General features: G+C 34.6%; 1 protein-coding gene across 1 annotated transcript in view; it reads left to right on the top strand.

Annotated features, from left to right (window-relative positions):
• CBLB (Cbl proto-oncogene B) overlaps positions 1-22675 on the top strand; it is a 208409-nt gene extending 185734 nt beyond the window's left edge. The window contains exons 18-19 of the mRNA XM_061194148.1: positions 7146-7265; positions 20375-22675. Coding sequence (XP_061050131.1) covers positions 7146-7265; positions 20375-20634 — 380 coding nt within the window. The 3' untranslated portion in view covers positions 20635-22675. The remainder of the gene's footprint in view (positions 1-7145; positions 7266-20374) is intronic.
• Positions 22676-24975: the final 2300 nt, after the last annotated feature.

Below are 24975 nucleotides of genomic sequence, written 5' to 3'. Positions count from 1 at the left end.
CAAATAAGCATTAGTGATTCATTGGTTTCTAGCTCCCAAGCTGAAAAATCCCTGGGTGGGGAAAACAGAAGTTGGATAGGTTTGTCTGTTAGTTGTTTGGTTTAATGCCAAAAGGATTACAAAAATGGCAAAAGCAACAAGGAATCATAGAATTTAGAAATGGCGCTGAAGAGATTATCAGGTCCAAATAACACCTGTATGTTAGAAAAGGTGAGAACCAGAAGTGCTCTGTGTTTGGGCTAAAAGTGATGGAGACAAATTTAGACTTTCTCCTAATTCTGAGTGCAATATTTTTTTCAAACAATGTGTTTAAAAATTTTTACTAAATATGCTTTAGGGTCATAATTTTATTCAAAAACGTAATATCTTGGTAAATTATATTGTAACATTAATAGATATGTTTTTCTGAAATATCTGCATTTTATTGTTTTGTTACTGTTTTTATTTTTAATGCCTCAATGTATCTACTAAAATTATTGGTCTCCAAGGAAAAATTAATACATAGCTTTTTAAAAAAAACTCAAGTGAGGAGTAGAAATAAAGAGACTTAATAAACCATCCCTTCCACTAGTCAGAATTATCAGCAAAAAAAAATTCAGTTATGTTGAATCTGCTGATATTAATTGTTCCCATCAGTCCTATTGGTGATACTGTGATCTGTACTCTGAAATGTCTGCCTCCTCGACTTGGTTTGGTTAAACATAGGGTAAAGATTTTCTTTTTTTAACAACTGCTTTACATTTGTTTATGAGATAAATCATGAAAGCCTTCTAAGAGTACTCACTTTGTCCTTTGGCCACCTACATGCTTCTTTGAAAACTTGGGAATCTTAACCATTATCATTCACCTTTAACATTTTTCTCATTTTTTTTCCATTTGGTTTGATAATTTAGAAGTTTGAGGCAGTTTGTAGATATGGCCCACCAAGTTATAGACATATAACTTGGAATATATAGCTTCAGTTTCTAAAAGTAGTTTATTTTCAAGGAATAATTTTTCGTCAGTAAATATTGAATTGTCCTCTGTGTCACCCACTCTGTGAGATGCCTCCCTGCCCTCATGGATCACATTAATTCACTGAATGCTACCAAACAAAGAGCAAGGTTCATAACCTTTCTAATCCAAGCAGAAAGCATGGATAACTATTAGGCTCTTATTCATATAGCTACATATACACGCTAACATTTTGCTATCTTTTTCACTTATACTTATTCAAATCTTTGTTTTATACATGGACTTTAATTAACATTTAAAAATGAATATATACAGCAGAAACTAACACAACATTGTAAAGCAACTATACTCCAATAAATTTTTTTTAAAAAATGAATATCTCTAAATCTTAGTAAACTTAACCTTTCCCAAGGCAAACTTCTGGATAATTTCTAGCCAGATTCCTATAAGGTACCTATCACCTTTTATATATGTAATTTAAGCCCCATTAAATGAAAGTTAAATGTAGTGCCTGCTTTTAAAATTAAGTCAAGCTTTCCAGGCTTGACTTAATTCTTACACTTTTTTACACAAACACACACCTGTTTTTATCAAAAGAATTAATTGTAAAATATTTCAGTTCTTTATAATTTCATTGTTCATTTTGCTTTTGTAAAAATCTGCAAAAAGTTTTTTCTCAAGATTACTAAAAAAATTACTTCAAAATAAAAAGGCCCCCTTTTATTAGAATGAAAGTTGTACAAACTGATTTATTTCATATATAGCTTTGCTTGGCTGCCAGGTAGGCTCAGTAGCAGTTATCCTTAACCTGTGGTGTGAGGCTAACATGGGACCAGAGCAGGGTCATCTGAACCTGTTGACTCTCTCTTGAACTCCTTTTATGCATGGAAGTATTCTAATTCCATTCAAGTAATGTTGATATCCCTCGATAATAAATACTTCTGAGAAAAAAATGGCAACTTTTCCCCCCTTTCCAGTCTCATATAATTAACAGGACAAATTTCTAGTCTGTTGTCAGATCCTTTATGAGATCCAATGAGTCAACTGTTTTTTTTCAATTTTAAGCCACATGTATAGACCACATCTTTTTCAAAAGAAATATTTTAATTCTTCTTAACATAATGATATCGTAGAACATGAAAGGTTCTTTCAGCTTTAAATAAGCACTTGACTGTATCATTTTGCAAAGTATTCAACACATTACGCTGTCTAAAGAAGTGTAATAGAAAATTCACAAAAGCAGTTCTTCATCCTGAACTGAACTTCATGAAAGAATACTCTATAAACGCTAAACAAAAGTTTAACTTAATAGCTGTAGAACCATACAAGGTAAACAAACAATGGTGATTGCTAAATTTAAATGGACTATATGAGCACTTTACTGCTATTATTTTCACTACAGTTTAATCTGTAAAATTTTAGTCCCGTGTAATGATAAGCCTTTTCTGGCATTATGAAGATTTGGTTTCCTTGAGGAAATCTTTATCCCTAATTAAAGACAAAGGTTGGATATCCCCATGATGTTGTATTAAATACCTACTCAAACCTACCTCTTTATTCCAGCATTCAGTGCCCTGCACACCTGAGTCGGGTCCACCTTTCCAGCCTTATAGCCCAGTGACTGCTCTATAGTAGTGGTTTTCAAACTACAGGGTCCTGTGTTTCTGCAAAGGAGCCTTAGGACTCCTGTATGATCAAGCGGGGGAAGTGAAGCAGGGGCACAGCTCTGATGCCGCTTTTATCTGTTTTCTATTTTAGGCCTTCATGCAAGATTTCTTTTGGCAAAATAGTAATGCCCACTGCTGTACATGAGCCATCTTACTCTGGACAGGCCAGTCATATCTTAACAAAACCTGAAGAGTCCTCAAAAAAAGCTTTACACTTTACTGTCTCCAAACCCGGGGCTACTGCTAGCATATATGTGCTTTTGTCCGAATTACAAAAAGGCATTTCTTTTGTGTTGGTGGCTTGAAATAGGCACCCCTCACTCTGCTTTGTGCCAGGGCCAGTGCTCCAGGAACAAAGCCAAGGCTCTGTTTAAGTCTGCTCAGTCCCATTACTGCATGTCTCTGTGCAGTGCACAAAATACACAACGTATTTGGCAGCCCTTTCTGAACCTTTTCCTCACTGTATTTCTAACCTGGAATCTCTTTTGAAGTCCTTATCCAATCTTAAAGTCACAATTCAACTCTAAAAGCTAGCCAAATTGACTTTATTAGAGATGAAGGAAGGTTTTCCACGGGATCCAGAAATGCAATTGCATAAGTAAAATACAAAGAAAACTTGGATCATTAGCAACAGTTATTGGAAAGGGTTTTTAGGGGTTTGGTTGACTGTGACCTTTATGAAGCACACTCATGACGTAGTTACCAGGGACTCTCATGCCCTCTGAGGGTTGCACTCACAGAGTTCAAATCAGAGATCAAGTGAGGCAAGGTCCTCCCCCAGGCTCAGCCAGTGTGGAGACTACTGTGTTCAGGTGTTGAAGGACTGATGGGTAGAGCCGTGGTTCTCAAATTGTGGTCTTGAGACCAGCAGCATTAACACTCCCTAGAAATTTGTTTAAAATGCCAATTCTTTACACCTACCCAAGACTTACTAAATCAGAAACTCTGGGAGTAGGACCCAGCAATCTGTGTTTTCATAAGCCTTTGGGGGTGATTCTGATGCATGCTCAAGTTGGAGAAACCCAGGGCTAGGCTGTATCTGGAGGAGTGCAGCCAGGATGGGAGAGGGAAGTAAAACCACGCTGTGTAAACTATGGTAGATTAAAGGAACTGAGGATGTTTAACCGATAGAAGAGAAGAGAAGATCTTGAGTAGGTATTAGAGTTGCTTTCAACCACAGTATTTGTAAAAGAATTAGATTTCTTCCATGTCTCCTGAGACAAAGACTGACCAGTGAGAAGAATTAGGAGTGGAAATTTCATTCCTGTTAAGAAGCTTCCTGGATTATTAATACTTCTTATATCTCAGAGGGGTAGTGAGTTCTCTAACACTTGAGGACTTGATCAGTGGCCAGATCACTACATATGGGGGTTTTATGACTGTGAGTTAAAGAGTGAGGAGCTTTGTTTCACCTAAATAGGTCTTCAGATCCTCTTCTATCAATCAATTAGATCTAGCATTGATATTCTTTTAAAATTTTCAGAATAACTGATTGATAAATCTTTCAGATGGCTTTTGGACAGCCCCAGAGGAAAGATGCCGTTATTTTAACTGTTCAATTTTATTTGCCTCTTTTCCTAAGCTTGCGTAAAAAATTGGAAGTGTTTCAGATAGTGGGGGAAAAAAAGAACTAAGAAAAAAATTCCATAATGCCTCCTCCCAGAGATAACCACTTGATAGGTTTCCTTCTTACACAGCGTAATTTTGATTGATGCGTATTTCCCCACTTCTTTTATAGTTAGCAAACCTTTTCCTCCCAGTGTTTCCTTAGTTTTAATAATCTCTTAAAATAAGTCTTAAAATTTTTGAATTTAGCATTACCATACTGTAAATCACAGGCACTTGTACTTTGCTTTTTAGAGTAGACTAATCCCATCGTGTTTATTCATTCATTAATTTCTCAAACATGTATTACTATATAAATTGTACATTTGCTATGGTATTTTCAATTTGTATGTTTTAATCCTAAGTGTGGATATAAAATTTTACTTTAATGAATTTTTGAAGAATTTACTTTTAAACACCTTATTGATTTTCAAATTTGGTAATTATTGTACTCTCTGTAGTAATTGTATTATATATAATATCTTTTCCCATCGAAGCAGGAATGCTTCCAACTTTATAACTTGCTACAGAAGCCCAGTTTACCCTATACCTGACCAGTAGCCAAACTTAACATGAAGCATTGTAGTGATTCAGAACTGAACTAAGTATTTTGTGCTATTTTTGGTAATATTTTTAGTGTACCTAGTGACCTTTTAGGTGCAACAGATTAATGGAGCAATATCATACTACTGTATATTTTGTACTCTATTTATGACTCAATAATGTATCCAGAATCTAATGTTTAGTCTTAAATAAATAGATGATTAGAAATAGCATAAGTATATCTAACAAACCTATAAATTTACCCCTAAGGAAATAAAAAAGTGTAATTATAAAAGACAGTCTTTTCTCTGACCTAATATTTTTTCAGTGATGTTTTAGAATGAACAAGAATTGAAAGTAAATTTTATTGAATATTTAACTGTAAATCTTTGGGAAATTTCTAAATTTATGCGGAAATCACCACATTTGGTTCCTTTGGTTAGCCTTCCAAATCAAAAGACTAACAAACATTTGTTGCATGGAATTTGATTTATCTTCTTATTCCTTCCTAAAATGTTTCAGCAAAATTAATGAGGCTGAACCATTGACTTTTCAATTATTGAAAACTCAGAATCTAAGACTTATTTTAATCTCAAAATTAATGAAAGCAAATTAAGCAGCCTTGCTTAGGTTAAAAAAAAAAAAAGTCTCCAGTAAAGCTGGAGATAATTATTGTACTCAAATAGGGGCTTCAACTAGTCAAAATTAATATAAATAGGCATGTATTTCCTTCTCAAATAATCAATCAAATTGTTACATATTTTTAATATCAAATTCAAATGGAAGTTAAAACAATGAAATATTTATCAGGTCTTCTTTAATAGTTATAATTTTAGCCTTATGTTAGCAATACAAATTTCACAGAATTTGAATTTATGAAAAATCTGAATCTGAGTTAATTTTGGTAGTTAAAGGTAAATATTTGTGAAGTGCAGGCTATTTACCAAGCAGTGTGCTTGGTACTGTGTTTCTATTAGGAGATATAATTCAAACACAATTGAGTAAGATAAGGTCCCTGCCCTGAAAAGAACTTACAGTACCTTTGGAGATACTGGCAGACATAAAAGAAAGTGTTATGAGAGAGGAAAACAGAGGAGCCCGAGATGGCAGTGGTGGCAGATTATAAATTATCATTGAACCAAAGGTTGCAGAGGTAATGTTCCTCTACTCAGAAAATGAATCAGTTCTATGGATTTAAACTCATATACTACTAATTTTAAACCAGGTAGGTTTATAGTCCTAATGATTTAATATAGTAGCACTGATACAATCTCTTTCTGCCATTAGCTCTGCCATTAGCTTCTGCCATTATTCTATTTTTAATAAATATAATTAAGAAGTACAACAATTTTTAATTTGTCTGCAATTCATATTTTTCACTATTTCAGATTCCCCCTCTCTGTCAAGGTGGTAAAAAAAAAAAACACATTTTACTACTTATACAAACCTTAATGTTAATAATAGCATAATTTTTAATAACTGAATTTATTGTTCAGTGAGCCAACTAACAATTTTTTGCATAGGATGCACAATGTAGTATTTTAAAAGGCACATTATATGTACAGGAGATTTCATAGACATGAATTCATTTAATCCTCACAAATCCCAAATGTCAGGTACATTTTACAGATTATGTCTGCCTAATGCTTAGACAGATTAACTGATATAATATTCTTACAGGCAAAATTCAAAACCCATTTTTTTCTTTGACTTTACAACAGTTTCTATTCATTGTACAGGACAGACTGGGACAGAAAATTAAAATTAGAAGCAGTTTTTACCATCAACAATTTTACCATCAAATAAGAGATCTGAAAACTACAAAGTTAGTAGTGTGTATTATTTCGGAACAAATGGGAAAAGCATATTTGAGCAAGTGATGAATAAATTAGAAAATATGCAAATTAGAAAATGGTTACCATCAGTCATGAAATGTTTTCTTATTTTCAAAAATTGATCTTTATAGAGACTTTCTAATTTTTTTCTTTAGCCAGTTAGCAGAGATAATAGTTTTTTTTTAAGGAATTCCTTTATTATTATTATTAATTAATTAATTTATTTATTTATTTTTGGCTGTGTTGGGTCTTCGTTTCTGCGCAAGGGCTTTCTCTAGTTGCGGCAAGCGGGGGCCACTCTTCATCGCGGTGCGCGGGCCTCTCACTATCGTGGCCTCTCTTGTTGCGGAGCACAAGCTCCAGACGCGCAGGCTCAGTAGTTGTGGCTCACGGGCCTAGTTGCTCCGCGGCATGTGGGATCCTCCCAGACCAGGGCTCGAACCCGTGTCCCCTGCGTTGGCAGGCAGATTCTCAACCACTGCGCCACCAGGGAAGCCCAAGAGATAATAGTTTTAATCTGAAAATTATCTTTATTTTTAAGATCCCTTCTTTGATCCAGCAAGTGGCCAGGTTCCTTTGCCTCCTGCTAGGAGATTACCAGGTGAAAATGTCAAATCCAACAGAGCATCACAGGACTATGATCAGCTTCCTTCATCTTCAGGTGAGTTGGCTAATAATAGTAATAATAATACCTTATGTTTGTACAGTGCTTTTTGGAGCACCTTTTTATTCAGTGTATAATTTAATGAGCACCGCCAGACTAAGAAAGTATTTTTATCACCTTTGCATTTGCTTATAAAGCATGTGTTATGAGAAGAATGCCTACAAAATTGTCTCACGGAAAAGAAAACATTAAGCCTTAATATTAACTTCGATATGTCAGTAAAGCATGTTCTGTGATTCAAAATCTATTCATTCTCTAACTTTTGTTTTGCCTTATCAGATATGAGAAATGGGATTGATGTCTTTATATACTGAACTGCTGCATTCTCTTATTTCTCCATTAAAGGAAGAAATCTCTTTAGAATTAGTATTAGCACCAAACTATGCATTTTCATAGCTTATTTAGGGCTATCATGCAATGCTCTACTGCCAGTCATTAAGTAGAAGCCTGTACCATTTTAGTAAATACAAGTCGTACTCATAACCATTATTAATGGAATGCTGCTGCTTTGCTTCTTTGGGAGGTCTTCCTCGACCACCATATCTAAAATAGCTCCCCCTACTTTACACAGCCACTTTCTATCCCCTTCTTTTGCTTTATGTTTCTTCATAGCACCTTTCATTCATTTATTTGCTTGTCTATCTCATCTGCTAGAGTATTGCTTTGAATATACACACGTGGTTTGGTTCACTGCTTTATCCCCAGGTGTCCAGAAGAGTGCCTAGCACATGTTTCTTGGATGAGTGGATGGATAGAAGGGAGGAGGGAAGAGTGGCTGATATCTGTGTTATGCTGAACATACACATATTTTGAGCAACTGAAACAATGTATTTGTCTCATTCAGAAGTTTTTCCTATGTAGATTTTTGTCCTATATCAGTATTTTTTTCATTAACTGTATTATGACTTTTTTTTTGAAGTATAGTTGATTTACAATGATGTTTTAGTTTCAGCGGTACAGCCAAGTGATTGTTATATAACTGAATATATACATATATATATATATAACTGAATATATATATATGTATATTCGTCTTCAGATTCTTTTCCATTATAGGTTATTACAAGATATTGAATATAGTTCCCTGTGCTATACAGTAGGTCCTTGTTGTTTATCTATTTTATATATAGTAGTGTGTATCTGCTAATCCCAAACTCCTAATTTATCCCTCCCTGCTCCTTTCTCCTTTGGTAACTATAAGTTTGTTTTCTATGTCTGTGAATCTGTTTCTGTTTTGTAAATAACTTTGTATCATTTTTTTAGATTCCACATATAAGTGATAGCATGTGATACTTGTCTTTGATTTACTTCACTTAGTATGATAATCTCTAGGTCCATCCATGTTGCTGCAAATGGCATTATTTCATTTGTTTTTATGGCTGAGTAATATTCCGTTGTGTATATATATCACATCTTCTTTATCCATTCTTCTGTCGATGAACACCTAGGTTGCTTCCACGTCTTGGCTGTTGTAAACAGTGCTGCTATGAACACTGGGGTGCACCTGTCTTTTCGAATTAGTTTGTCTTTTCCAGCTATATGCCCAGGAATGGGATTGCTGGATCATATGGTAACTCAATTTTTAGTTTTTTAAGGAACCTCCATACTGTTCTCCATAATGACTGCACCAACTTACATTCCCACCAACAGTGTAGGAGGGTCCCCTTTTCTCCACACTCTCTCCAGCATTTATTATTTGTAGACATTTTGGTGATGGCCATTCTGACTGGTGTGAGGTGATACCACATTGTAGTTTTCATTTGCATTTCTCTAATAATTAGCAGTGTTGAGCATCTTTCCATGTGCCTCTTGGCCATCTGTATATCATCTTTGGAGAAATGTCTATTTAGGTCTTCTGCCCATTTTTTGATTGGGTTTTTTTTTTTTTTTGATATTGAGCTGTATGAGTTGTTTGTATATTTTGGAATTTAATCCCTTTTTGGTCACATCATTTGCAAAGATTTTCTCCCCTTCCGTAGGTTGTCTTTTTGTTTTGTTTATAATTTCCTGTGCTGTGCAGAATCTTTTAAGTTTAATTAGGTCCCACTTGGACTTCCCTGGTGGTCCAGTGATTAAGACACTGCAGGAGGCATGGTTCGATCCCTGGTTGGGGAAGTTCCACATGCCATGTGGTGCAGCCAAAAAAAAAAAAAAAAAACACACAGGAATTAGGTCCCATTTGGTTTTTTGCTCTTATATCCATTACTCTAAGGAGATGGATCCAAAAAATATTGCTGTGGTTTATGTCAAAGAGTGTTCTGCCTAGGTTTTCCTCTAGCAGTTTTATAGTATCTGATCTTCCATTTTGAGTTTATTTTTGTATATGGTGTTAGAGAATGTTCTAATTTCATTCTTTTACATATAGCTGTCCAGTTTTCCCAGCACCACTTATTGAAGAGATTGTCTTTTCTCCATCGTATATTCTTGCCTCCTTTGTTATATTGGGTTGGCCAAGAAGTTTGTTCAGGTTTTTCCATAACATCTTACAGAAAAATCTGAACGAACTTTTTGGCCAACCCAATATATTAATTGACCATAAGTGTGTGGGTTTATTTCTGGGCTTTCTATCCTGTTCATTGATGTATGTGTCTATTTTTGTGCCAGTACCATACTGTTTTGATTACTGTAGCTTTGTAGTACAGTCTGAAGTCAGGGAGCATGATTCCTCCAGCTCCATTCTTCTTTCTCTGTTTTGACTTTTCAAGGTTTTTTGTGTTTCAGTACAAATTTTAAAATTATTTGTTCTGTGAAAAATGCCATTGGTAATTTGATAGGGATTGCATTGAATCTGTAGATTGCCTTGGGTAGTATGGTCATTTTAACAATATTGATTCTTCCAGTCAAGAACACGGTTTCCATTTGTTAGTGTCATCTTCAGTTTCCTTCATCAGTGTCTTATAATTTTCAGAGTACAGGTCTTTTGCCTCCTTAGGCAGGTTTATTCCTAGGTATTGTATTCTTTTTGATGCGATGGTAAATGGGATTGTTTCCTTAATTTCTCTGATATTTCATTGTTAATGTATAGAAATGGGACAGATTTCTGTATATTAATTTTGTATCCTGCAACTTTACAGAATTCATTGATGAGCTCTAGTAGTTTTCTGGTGGCATCTTTAGGATTTTCTGTGTATAGTATCAAGTCATCTGCAAACAGTGACAGTTTTACTTCTTCCTTTCCAATCTGGATTCTTTTTATTTTTTTCTTCTCTGATTGCCCTGGCTAGGACTTCCAAAACTATGTTGAATAAAAGTGGCGAGAGTGGCATCCTTGTCTTGTTCCTGATCTTAGAGAGAATGCTTTCAACTTTTCATCATTGAGTATGATGTTAGTTGTGGGTTTGCCCTATATGGTCTTCACTGTGTTTAGGTTATGTTCCCTATATGCCCACTTTCTGGACAGTTTTTATCATAAATGATGTTGAATTTTATCAAAAGCTTTTTTGCATCTATTAAGATGATCATATGGTTTTTAGTCTTCAATTTAATATGGTGTATCACATTGATTGATTTATGGATATTGAAAAATCCTTGCAACCCTGGGATAAATCCCACTTGATCATGGTGTATGATCCTTTTTATGTACTGCTGGATTTGGTTTGCTTTTAAGCTCAAACCTCAGTTCACAGATTTGTTAATAGTGAGAGCTGTCCATTCTGTAACTTCCGAATCAAGATAATTATTTAGCTGCTTTGAGAATTATCAACACAGTAGTTCTGTACTTGATGACATGCATGGGAGATGCAAAAATCCCTCTGTAGTTTTTTAAGTTTTTACACTTGAATATAACTCAGAAAAACAGAAAATTTTATTAACCATTTCAAATTTTGGTCTGTGCTGTTTTTACCAATTTACTTCTAGTCATTCCAATATTTCAGATATATCCATGGGTACCCATTGTAACACTGTATTTCCATTTGAAAGGGTAGATTTCCAGAATGATGAAAAAATGTGAAAGTCAAGAAGAAGGAGAGACAGTATCTGACAATATATATAGGAGAAGGAAGCAAATCCCTTAAGGAAATAATGTTATAATACAACTTTGAGAAGAGTGCCATGACTGATTTAAAATAACATATTCAGTACCACCAGCTCTGGATTAACAGAAACATATACTCAAGTTATGAGAAGAGTTGTGGCCTAAATGCTCTATTTTCACAGCTTCTTTACAGTTTGCACCATAACATGCAGGTATTGTTGAGCCCAGAGGAACATCATTCACATATATGATTTCAACTGGTAGGAATTCCAGTTAGCATTACACTAGAAATTTCAAGGAAGAACTTTAAGTCACAAACCCTGTTGAAACATCCCCAAATAGGCATTTACCAGAAGCCTGAACTGGCTTTACCTGAGTGATAAAATAGTCCTGATTATTACTCTGAGGGCCTCAGCTAGCTGTAACATCAACTATTTCAGCCTACTCCCTGAACTCTCTTTACAAACACAGTCAAACCACAGAAAATAAGATACTTTTTTCCAACAAGATATTTGCTCACATGCTGCTTCACAGGGTTACCAAGCTGTCCACTAGTTTATTTCACACCAGGAGAGGGACTCAGCTTGCCTTCTGGATTAAATCTTTCCATCAGAGACTTAAGACTATGCAGTGTGCCTTTGGGATACTAATAGTGCTTATTTTGCAGTAGCGTTTTTATTGATATCAAGGCCTTTTTAAGACGATCGTTGAGGATTCTGGTATAATTGCCGCATCTTATAAATTCCATTTCTCCTATATTTATGGTGATGTAAATAATTGATGGTGACTTACTTATGTATATAAGCTTTCTATGAAAAGAATATTTCTAACTCAAAAATTTTAATTGATTTGAAAATATTTTCCTTTTTCTAAAGAGGATGTGTGCATGTAAATGTATGTCTACATATACAAAGAGCCTTCCAAATGTTTTATTTCTCCCCCCATAAAAGTTTATAATTTTCTGAAGTTTGTAGATGTAACAATATTTAATGATATGAATATGTCATAATGATAATCAGAATAAGTGGATTTTACCGGCTTGTGTTAAACTTGCATATTACCTTATATGGGCCAAATGCTTTTGCTAACAGTCTGCTTATTCCTTCACATAGGGTTCGTGTCTGTACTAGCTATGCATGAGTTTTTAGACATTCTTAAGTTTGCTTTTCTCTTGTGGTAAGATATAATGCACTACAGTTTGAATACCATTCTTTCTTTAAAAACCCGGGGAATCCAACTTATATTAGAATACAAAGTCGTAATGATGATGTTGTACTCATGCTGATGAAGTGCAGCTGAGCTCTTGAGATTTTTTTTTTTTTTTTTTAAACGTTCTTAGTATTTAAAAGGACGTTCAAGGTAATACTTAAAAATAACACTAGAATTTCAGAATATGACTTGTATTAAATGTGTTTGTAACTGGTAACAGATATTATTGCCAAGTATACCTACAAAATAAAGGAGGTCTCATAAAAGGAATTAATTCCAATACTACTTTTCCTTTACTAGCTTAAAGGAAAAGTGACCAGATGTTGAATGAATTTTATATTAAGACCTCAACTGGAAATCACGGCTTCATTTCACATAAGAGTTGGAACTGTGTATTGTTATGAGTGATGTTTTAAGATAAACTGTGTTTTTAAGATTTTGTTTTGTGTTTCAACGAAGGAAATTGCAGCGTTACAGAGTTTTACCATAGTTCAACTACCTAAAATGTTTTTCCTTACATACAGCTTCAGTTTTAAAACCACTGAACATGGGGTCATTTTTCTTACAAATCTAATACTAATGTAGTTCTTTTATAACCATTTTCTGGATGTATTAAAAAAGTTATGTTATAACCTTGGCCCTAACAATCATAATTACCTACCTTAGTGTATATGGAGATACTTTATTTGTAATTTAGTGAAAACTGTGTATTAAAACATGTCCTTCTAAAATTCAATAGTATAAAAACATGTCTTTCTAAAATTAAATAGTATATCTGTAGTGGAAGCAATTCAAGTTTACATAAATGAGTTCCAGAAATAATTGCTCCAACTTACAGGAGAGTAACAAAGTCATAATGATGATGTGTTTGAGATTTCTTTTATGCCTTGATAAGTTAATTTATATTTTTTCTTTTAATTCTCAAATATTGTTACACTGAAAAAATCTGTAGTCTAAGAGTCTTGATGTCCATCCCAAGTATCGTCAATGAATTACTAAATAATTTTAGAGATTATGTCTCAGATTGTATGTAGTAATCATTTTTAAAATTTGTTAAGCACTTAGTACAGGACAAATGTTATGCTAAGTATTTTAAATACAGATAACAGAGATAATTTAATACTTAACATATATTTATAGTTGCACATGTAAAATATATTTTATATAATAGTTTCTATATTGTATTTTAATGTTTTGAGTAGTTTAAATGTAAATTTACTATAAGATACAAGTCTAGTAAAAAATTTTTTTTACTTTTTATTATATATTGGAGTATAGTTGATTAACAATGTTGTGTTAGTTTCAGGTGTACAGCAAAGTTATTCAGTTATACATATACATGTATCTATTCTTTTTCAAATTGTTTTCCCATTTAGGTTATTACAGAGTATTGAGCAGAGTTCCCTGTGCTATACAGTAGGTCCTTGTTGATTATCTATTTTAAATATAGCAGAGTGTACATGTCAATTCCAAACTCCCAATCTATCCCTCTCCCCCAACCCTTCCCCTCTGATAACCATAAGTTTTTTTCTCTCTGAGTCTGTTTTGTAAATAAGTTCATTTGTATCATTTTTTTTAGATTCCACATATAAGTGATATCATATGATATTTGTCTTTCTCTCTTACTTCAGTTAGTATGATAATCTCCAGGTCCATCCATGTTGCTGCAAATGGCATTATTTCATTCTTTTTCTATGACTGAGTAATATTCCATTGTATATATGTACCACATCTTATTTATCCATTATTCTGTCGATGGACATGTAGGTTGCTTCCATGTCTGGCTATTGTTAACAGTGCTGCAAGGAACACTGGGGTGCATATATTGTTTCAGATCATGTTCTTCTTCTCTGGATATATGCCCAGGAGTGGGATTGCAGGGTCATATGGTAGCTCTATTTTTAAGGAACCTCCATACTGTTCTCCATAGTGGCTGTAACCATTCACGTTCCCACCAACAGTGTAGGAGGGTTCCCTTTTCTCCACACTCTCTCCAGCATTTATTGTTTGTAGACTTTTTCATGATGGCCATTCTGACTGGTGTGAGGTGATATCCCATTGTAGTTCTGATTTGCATTTCTCTAATAATTAGTGATGTTGAGCAGCTTTTCATGTGCCTCTGGGCATCTGTATGTTTTCTTTGGAGAAATGTCTATTTAGGTCTTCTGCCCATTTTTGGATTGGGTTGTTTTTTGGATATTGAGCTGCATGAGCTCTTTGTAAATTTTGGAGATTAATCCCTTGTCAGTCACATTGTTTGCAAGTATTTTTCTCCCATTCTGTGAGCTGTCTTTTCATTTAGTTTGTGTTTTCCTTTGCTGTGCAAAAGCTTTTAAGTTTCATTAGGGCCCATTTGTTTATTTCTGTTTTTATTTCCATTTCTCTAGGAGGTGGGTCAAAAAGGATCTTGCTGTGATTTATGTCATAGAGGAAAACATAGGCAGAACACTCTAAGAGTTTTATACTGTCTAGCCTTACATTTAGGTCTTTAATCCATTTTGAGTTTATTTTTGTGTATGGTGTTAGGGAGTGTTCTAATTTCATTCTCTTACATGTAGCTGTCCAGTTTTCCCAGCACCACTTACTGAAGAGGCTGTCTTTTCTCCATTGTATATTCTTGCCTCCTTTATCAAAAATAAGGTGACCATATGTGTGTGGGTTTAATCTCTGGGCTTTCTATCCTGTTCCATTGATCTAATTTGTTTTTGTGCCAGTACCATGCTGTCTTGATTACTGTAGCTTTGTAGTATAGTCTGAAGTCAGGGAGCCTGATTCCTCCAGCTCTGTTCTTCTTGCCCAAGATTGCTTTGGCTTTTCGGGGTCTTTTGTGTCTCCATACAAATTTTAAGATTTTTTGTTCTAGTTGTGTGAAAAATGCCATTGGTAATTTGATAGGGATTGCACTGAATCTGTAGATTGCCTTGGGTAGTATGGTCATTTTGACAATATTGATTCTTCCAATATTTTTTTCTTTTAATTCTCAGATATTGTTATACTTGAAAATATCTGTAGTCTATCTAAGAGTCTTGATGTCCATCCCAAGTATCATCATTTTGAATTACTAAATAATTTGAGATTATGTCTCAGATTTTAAAAAATATTACATACAGTTTTAAATATAGATAACAGAGCTCATGTAATACCTAACATATTATATTTATAGTTGTTGCACATATAAAACATTTTATATAATAGTTTATATATTGTATATTAACACTGAGTAGTTTATATAATACAATGTAATATGTTATATATAAAATATAAATAAATGTAAATTTACTGTACAATACAGATCTAGTCATAATTTTATCTCCCACAACCCCTCTGAAATAGGTATTATTAATGTCAATTTATAGAAGTAAGTGAGACACAACAAAGTTTAGTAATTTACCCAAGGTCTCACAACTAGTAAATGATTGATTGATAGGATTTGAATCAGTAAGCTGTGCACCCATTTATGTTGTTGTTATCCCACCAGTAGTCAGGCCAAAAATTAGGTTTAAAAACTTAACTCACACATTCATATAACAATGATTGCTAAGCTGAGTTTGGAGATAGCCAATCATAAAAGCAAGACAGTAGCAAAGGAATAGTAGTGATTGATAGAAGAGGGTACTAAGAATTCTAAAATTGTAGTAGAGATTTCAAAACCTGGATTGTGATCATTTTTCACATGACTTTAGGAAGCCACTCACTATGTACTTTCTGTACTTTTTATACCAGCAAAATCAATCTCTGTCTTAGATTCTTGAGCAGCTCAGACCTGTAAAACCAACAGATGGGATCTGAGGCTTTTTTAAAATTATGAAAGTGGTACATGCACATTAGAGAATAAAGTAGAATTTAAAAAAAACAACAACAAGAAAAGTCACCTAGAACCCTGTCATCAGTAAGGAACATTATTGCCAGTTTGGAGCCCTTCTTTCTAATGATTTGTCCATGCACATGTTCACACAGTGGGGATCATACTCCACAGTACAACATAGTATAAGTTTCTTACCACATCATTAAATTTTTTTTTAACATCACTTTAAATTATTGTATGATAGTCCATTTTTATATGCTGTCAAACTATTGCTTCTCAAATCTTTCTCCCCACCAAAGAGCTAACTCCAAATGACATGGGGACTAGGGATTTAACTAAAAGTGGACAATCACATGCAGGAAATTGCTTCAAAGTCTGTGTTATTTCAACAATTTATAGAAATTTTGCATTTTACTTGGTACATCTGCATTTATTTTCATATTTAAAAACATTAACTCTCTCATATCCTTGAGTAAAATTATTGCTCCAGGAAGATGTACTCTTTATAGCCTATGGCTCCACACCTTCTTGCACTTATTTGGATGTTGTTGCCCTTGCTCATAGGAGTTCAAAAATACCATGAGCACAGACAGCAGCACCAGAATAAAACATGTCCTTCCAATCACATTTCTAAGGATGACATGTATTCAGGTACAGAAATCCCCATAGCGTTGGTAAAATTCATAGTCATTCCAGTGTACTCCAAAACTACAACATAGCAGCTTTGGGAGAACTCTGAGAGAGGGTCATCTGCTGTTTCATTGCTCCTTTGCATCATCTACACATTCCAAAGTGAATAAGGACCTGGTATCTCCTCTTTTAGACATTGTGAGAAAGAAGTAGAGACAGTGAAGGCTGTCCATGAGTTTTAAGAAGAGTTGTCTAGAAAGAGGGATTGGCTTTAAGTGCTTTGCTGTAATGACTGGCATGAAAATTGCCTTTTTTTTTTTTTAATGGCTTTTACTATTAGTTCAGGTTGTAACAGATCTTTCTTATTAATATCTTGCTTAAAAGTTTCATATAGAACTAGGCACTCACTACAAATTCCAGGTTTTTGTCCTCTTCCACATTTGAATTCCTATTAATTTATAGTAACTGCTGTTCTATAGCATTGTAGTATAGTGGTTATCATTACAGATGTGAATTCATTGTCCTTTCTTTTTAAAGTTCTCCTCAGCACACATACCGAGCATTAAATTAATTAATTCCATACTACCTGACTGAGAAGGGATAAGTAATGCCTCTAAAAATGGAGACACAAAAGTAGATTTGGAGAGTGAGAATTATGAAAGTAAACTGCTTACCTCAAAGTCACTCAAAATCTTAGTGGCCAAACTGAGATGCATCTAACCAACCTCGGTGCTCCTCACTGACATCCTCATCTTGAAAACTTGTAGCTGTCGGTTACCTGATGCAGAGCTACACTATCCAATTAAAACAAACAAAAAATTAAAACATTCCAAATTGAATAAATATTCAGCAATAAATAGAAATGTATATAACAGGTGGCAAAAAGTTGCAACAAAGCTTCATGTTACTTCCATCTGTGGGCTCTAATACATGATACAGTTCAACTCTGGGCATTTGTAAGATTCCAAAGAGATGTCACAGCACTGTTTTGGGGAAACAGATTTTGAGTTAGGGCAATGAGGACTAGGATTAAATGAGTTGGGATATATGAGTTTTGTATTTAAAAGGAAAAAAAATCTATCTTTTGGAAAAATTAATCTTTGCTTCAAAGTTCTTTCTTTTTTTACTGAAAATATCTTCAAAATCTATTGTGATTCCTTCCAGAGATGGTTTGAATCATTTCCTCTAGTTGGTATTTCAAACAGATCAGAGATACCTTCACTCCTCTAGCTAGATAGTTTTGATTTAATCATTTTGTGTGTATGTGTGTGTTTTCCCTAACATTTCGTTTAACCTAACTTAGCCTTCCTGAATTATGTCTAGTACTTATTTTTTTTCAAGAAAAGAATAGCTTTCTCAAATAAAATTTATCATCTGCAAATTCCATTGCATTTGGCCAGTATTAATTATAGCAGCCTCACAGAGTGGATAGATTTCTTGGGGGGTTTTCCTGGTGATACGTGCCATCTACCCAAGATCAAAGACACATGTTTATTACATCTAGAAGTTCTAAATCTTAAGACTTAATTTCCAATTATACCATTAGATGGGTCTCTCGCTGCCATAGCATCTTTCCCAGTTTAGTAGTATTCATAGCTGTACTTTTCAGAGATGCTTGATATTCATGTGCCCTTCTCAGTATTTAGACAGAAACAAAATAACAATATTAGAAAAATTCTTCGAAAATTACCAGTAGAATACAAGGAATTTAAACTTGTGTTTAATTCTAGATACTTTTCTCACCTAAAAGTAAGTCAGAACAGACAATATTTCAATGTATAAATTCTGTGGTAACTGATTAAAGGAAAGCTTGCTAGAATCTCTAATAGTTTTTGGAAGTAATTACAAGCAAAGCATAATTTATTGTCCTTCTCTGCATGGCATAATGGAAATACTTAATAGAAAAATAAATGAAACCGCAAAACAGTAAGAAATGCAATTTACTAGACCATAATAATTTGAGATATTTAGTTACAGATATACAAAACAGTATAGACTTTAGCAAGAACCAGAAACTGTGTTCTTACGTATGACCAGAGTAAGCTTTATCTACAGCTATAATATTTTTTTCAAACTAGATATCATTCTGTAAGAAAGGAACAATTAAAAATAAGACTATCATCCAATTTTGTGTAGAACTAAATATTTTCATCCTGGAGGCTTTTGTTCTGTGTATGTTATATTGACATTGCTAGAATTGCAAACAGGATGATATTTTTTTTTACAAGTTACCCTCTCAGAGAAAAATATCATACTTATGAGAAAGATATGAAATAATGTATCAGATAATTCTTTATGATTTACATTTGATTATTATTGAAAGTATCAGCTTATAATATTTCCATAGGCCATCAGGTAAGTTGGCAAGGGAGCAGAGACCAAGAGGGACAGGGTGAGGACAGGAGTCAAGAGGGTTCTAGCCTCACTTCTTCATTTATTTGTGTCCTTGAATTTGGCACCTGTCAGTCGTCTAAGAAGAAAAACATTAAATAAATGTTGGTGTCTACTTTATCTTAAACCCATAAATGTTTCATGGAATAAATTTGACAACGTTTAACCTTTTTTAAAGATCTAGGGTTTTGATATTAAGTACCAGATACAGATAAATGGAAATCCATGATAAAAGTGCCACCTCAAGTTACTAGCCCATGTCCTGGTGATCTGTATGGGATGGTGGTCTATTAACTAACTTTCTTTTCTCCTAATAAGATTACTTTCCATTCATGGATACCAATGTCATTTGGTTTAACTTTGAGAAACTATTATCAAGGGACTGATCTGGAACCGAGTTCTCCACTAATGTTTCTGCTGGCTTTGCTTTTTCTCAGGCTAAGCGTTCTACATTGGAATCTGGATAAAGTATTTCAGCAAAGCACTGAGTTTACTTCTGTCCAACCTATTGACTAATAGCAGACTCAAAGCATCTACTATTTCATTATTTCCCCCCTAGCATCAGCAAGGTATCACTTTACAGCATTATTAACTTGAAAAATATGCTACAAAGCATATTTCTCAGAAGTTTTGCTCTGACATGGGTGGGGTGTAGGACCTGGTGGGGATGTTCTGCCAGGAGTATCCACGAGCTTGTAACAGTTTCCTCTCGTAGAAACTTCCCAAGAAAATGCCTCCTCCATAGTAGAGAAGGGTGAACTGTATTGCCAAAGTGAAAGCTTTTCTTTTTCAGTTATTTTTGTTTTTTCCTTCTGTATCTTTTATTTCATACGGTTTAAAGAACAGTATGTAAAATTGGGAAAAAATTTGTGTTAATTTCTCAGTTAAATTTCCAACACACCCTACCTTAGTTTTCTTGACGTTCAAAATGGGGACAATATAACCTATCCAACCGTAGTATAGAAAAATGGAAAATGGTTTTCGTAGAAACAATGAAAAACTGTTTTCATATAAAATAATGAGCTCATACTAATGTATAATGTCTTTATTTTATCTCATTATTTAAATGATATCTCTCTTTAAAAATCTATGCAGATGGTTCACAAGCACCAGCCAGGCCTCCTAAACCACGACCCCGCAGGACTGCACCAGAAATTCACCACAGAAAACCCCACGGGCCTGAGGCAGCATTGGAAAATGTCGATGCAAAAATTGCAAAACTCATGGGAGAGGGTTATGCCTTTGAAGAAGTGAAGAGAGCCTTAGAGATAGCCCAGAATAATGTCGAAGTGGCCCGTAGCATCCTCCGAGAATTTGCCTTCCCCCCTCCCGTCTCCCCACGTCTAAATCTATAGCAGCCAGGACTGTAAACACCAGAACACAAAGCAATTGCTGAATATTCCAGATGTGTGGAAAGGAGAAAAGTGAGATGGAATTCAAGAGAGAACGTCTCCTCCTCACGTGGCATCTTGAGAAGAGAAAGGCTCGGAAGTGCTGCTTCTCAGAAGACAGCTTCTTGCTCAGGATGCCAATGGCTGCGGCTTCCTTATTTTTGCTAGCCATACTTTTAAATCAGGGTTGAACTGACAAAAATAATTTAAAGACGTTTACTTCCCTTGAACTTTGAATCTGTGAAATGCTTTTCCTTGTTTACAAGTTGGCAAAGTTGCGGTTTGTTTTTTAGTTTTGTTTGGGGACTTTTTTGATACCTGTACTGTGTTCTTGATAGACCCTCTGTACAGTGGTCAGGTCTGCTGTAACATTTTCTACCAACTCCCTTGCTGTCTGCGTCAACAGCTAAGTCACATATTCATTGTGATCGCTCCCGTCCCACCCCGCCCAAACCCAGGTCCAGTTCCATTTCTCCCATTTACAAGATGCTTTAAAGGTTCTGATTTTCAACGTATCAAATTAATGCAAAAAAAGTGTGTGGCCTTCACTACTGAGTCTTTTCTTTGGAAACCATCACTGTTGAGAGATGGGGAAAATCTGAAATGTATAAAGCATTTTTTGGTCAATGAACTGCCTTTTATAAGGGGTTTTCATATAATATAGAAGAGCTTCCCTTTTTGTGTAAGTTTTGTGATCTTCCACACTCTCATCTTTGTCATCCCAGGGGTGTCACGACTCTAAAAAAAAAAACCTAAAATATTAGAAAGCAACTACCGCAGAGGTGGGAGAATACACTTGCACATGACAATGCCGTATTGAAGTTATATAATGAGGTCCCCTGATATTTATGCCGCATTACTTTGAGGCATGCTGAATAAGAGGGCCGTCTCCCAGAAGTACATTAATAATTTTCAGATAAAACTATGACCATACCTTTCCCAAAGTGGAATAGAGTTCATTTCCTGTTTGAGTGATTACACTCTGGTACCTAAAAAGTTTAGGAACCAGTTCATATTGCGGTGGAAATGTTACATCTTTGACGCACTGTTAAGTGCTAATGCTACTGTGGCAATGTTTATTTTTCTTTTGCAAAATTCTTAGTAATTTTCCTCTCTCCCATCAAATTAGAGTTCGTATTTAATTTTTCGATTCTCTCATTCATTGCTCCACATTGCTCCATCCAGTCAGGTATAAGAAATTTATATAGTTTTGCCTTTTTTGCAAAATGGAGGTTGGTTCTTCAGAAACCGTGTTATTACTTTTAATAAACCTACAAATATTTATTGGGCATCTATGATGTGCTCCACGCTGTCAGGCACTGTGTTCTTAAAGCACAAACCGTCACAAACTGATTCCACTGTAATATTCTGTTATCCTTTACCTGCACTTTTGATGGTGAAAGTGTCTCTGCTGGACAAAGCCTGGAAGGTTTCCACCAGCGCTTTAGAATTTTCAGGCAATCTGCTTTTTTTTTTTTCTTATTAAGTTAGTGAAGAAATTAGACAAAACCAGGTCTGTGTTAAATGCTTGAACCCACAGAAGGTTTTCTAAACGTGGACTGATTGCAGGTTTGTGCACGTTTCTGCCACTCCTTTAACTTCACACAGTGTGATGTAAAAAGATGCATCTGATAGTGAGCCTTTCTTCAGGATTTGAAAGCATGTAACCAAACATGTGGCAGAGCCAAAGGAAATTAACAGTCAAGACTTGTGTAGTCATTGCGTTGACCTGGGGAGGGAACTAACGCATTCCTTTGTGAGCTGACATGTGCCCTTACTTGACAGTTTGATCTCCTGACATGAGGTACCTGAGGAGTCACAGGCCTTGGATAGTTTGTGCTCATATTTTAATTTCTTCAGCTGATTCTGAGCTGGTTCATGTCCCTGGAAGAGAAGTTTTAATTTGCTTTAGATGTTCTTCCTGTAAGTAGGTATATGAGGGCAGTTTTTTACACTTTTAAAAACTGCATTGGCTAATTCTCCATTGCTTTATGAACTCCATGTTATGTCATCATGATTTTTCATTTATTTTATTAGTTTCTGATGTCACGTTGGAATAGCACTGTGGTTTTTTTTTTATGACTTGCTGATCTTAGGTACAGTCTAAAAGCCAAAAGTTGCCACTTCATTGTGATAACATTGTTATAACATTCTTAATAGATTAGAGAAGGATGTAAAATACGAATGTTAGGAAGCATAGTATATTCTCATTCAAACAATTTTCAAAAAATGTGTGAAAATTTCCAGTGAGGATTAGAAGAAGACTGGTGACAATATAGTAAATTAAGGCCTGAATTTTTAAAAATCTATTTTGCAAAGAAAACTTACTAGCCTCCACCAAAATCTCTCTGTATCTAGTACTCAATAGCAACAATTAGTTTTATCATTAAAAAGAACGAATCAAAATTTTGTATGGAATGGAAAGAGCGAAACTTTCTTTCAAACACTATCATGAAAAACCTATTGCTACCTATTACCTATGACTTATCAAACTCAAAAGCTTTTTTTTAGGAAATAATTAAACCAAAATACATTTTTAAATTATCAAAGTGACTAGCCATTAATGGTTGGAAATGAACCAGGTTTGGTTTCACTGTGATCCAAAAAGTTTGACATTCCTCCCATGTCTCAAGACTTGGTAATATGATTATTTTTAAAGCCAGTATGACATATAATTCATATAATTAAAACAGATTGTGGCCAACATTAACCTGCTCTCCCCTGTCCCCAACATATTCTGGGGGTAGAAATACTTATCCTCAAAGATAGTCCAGTAAATTAATCTCCACAATCTCTTTTTCCCGTTGATGTCTGTAATATCTATCCTGGCCAAATTTTCTAGAATTGCATCAGCAGTGCTTATGGTGATCTTGAACTTCCTTCCACAAAGATGACCTTTAGCCCCTCCCCATCCATATTCCCTTGCCTATATTGCAAATAGTCTTAGTAATAGAGCCCGAACTGCAACTTCAAAGGGCCCATTGGTTAACTCAATATTTCACACACAAGAACACTTTAAAAGATTTCTTCGTAATGTGAATTTTTTCTCTTTCAGTTCCAGAAGCATTTCCTACAGTTTGGACATTATTTTTCCTCTCGGATCTTCAACTTGAAGCTTTAATTTGCACTGAATTATCTAACCTGGTTAAAATTTTAATCTTTTCTCTTATGCTGACAGATTTGGAAGCAAATTACAGTATGTTTTCAACAATACAGGTACTGCCTGTTGACCTGGAATTTTAATGCTTCTAGGAAAAGTTTCCAGAAAATGACAGCAGTTGAGTGAAGGGTTTTCTTCCCAATTTACTATTTTATTTTTTTAATGCCTTTTTTAAACTTGTCTAATATGGCAAAATAGTTATGTGTTCAATTAATTTATATTTTATTCATCCTTTTTCAATTCTGGTTATTATGTAAATGCCAGTACTTTATCTGTTCTTTTAAGGTATTTTATAAAATGAATGTTAACAAAAGCAGAGTTGGTATTTTATTTTTCAAATGAATGCAAACATTTCTTTCACAGCACTTCTATGTTGTATTTTTTTCCTTCGTGTTAAGCAAAAGACATTTGACTTAAGAGCTAACCAGCCAAAGTGGTACAAAGTACCCATCCCAGATGACTTAGTTATTAAATACCAAAACCATATCATTTAAAGATATTTCACATAGATAAGCTAGAACTGAAAGTCAAAGTTATATTAAGGTTCTGAGTAAGAAATATCATATCTGGGAAAGGCTGACGGTCTTCTGATGACACACCATATAATTGTTCATTCTTAACCAACAGTAACATTTATTCTTTAAATTCTTGATTTTTCTAATCATTTGTTACTGGCCAGTACATATTAGGGAGAGAACAATGGCAATAAACCATGTTAATAAGTGCTTTTATATCAGGAACCATAGCAGAATGTTGTGAAAAAGCATTGGTACATGCAAAATCTCATGCATAGTAGTGCTTCAAAGCACACACAATTAAATGGAAGATACAAGCACGTAATTCCAATACAATAAATACTGTACGTAAGTTATCACATTGTACTGGCATTATGTGCTTATGGTAAGTGCTGAAGAACTATACTGGGCCCTTAACATATGCAAGGAACTTAATATCAAAGCATTTAATGCTTTGTGACCACCTAGAGGGGTGGGATAGGGAGGGTGGGAGGGAGGGAGACGCAAAAAAAAGAAAAAGAAAAAAATAAAGCATTTAATCCTTTCAACAACCATATGCCTCTTCTAGGACTGTGGAAGTAAAGCAGGGTATGATACGTTCCTTCTGGTAAGCTAGACAAATGATAAGGC

This window comes from Eubalaena glacialis, chromosome 6, assembly GCF_028564815.1.
Source record: "Eubalaena glacialis isolate mEubGla1 chromosome 6, mEubGla1.1.hap2.+ XY, whole genome shotgun sequence".
NCBI lineage: Eukaryota > Metazoa > Chordata > Mammalia > Artiodactyla > Balaenidae > Eubalaena > Eubalaena glacialis.
This window is presented reverse-complemented; position numbering and strand designations above follow the sequence as displayed.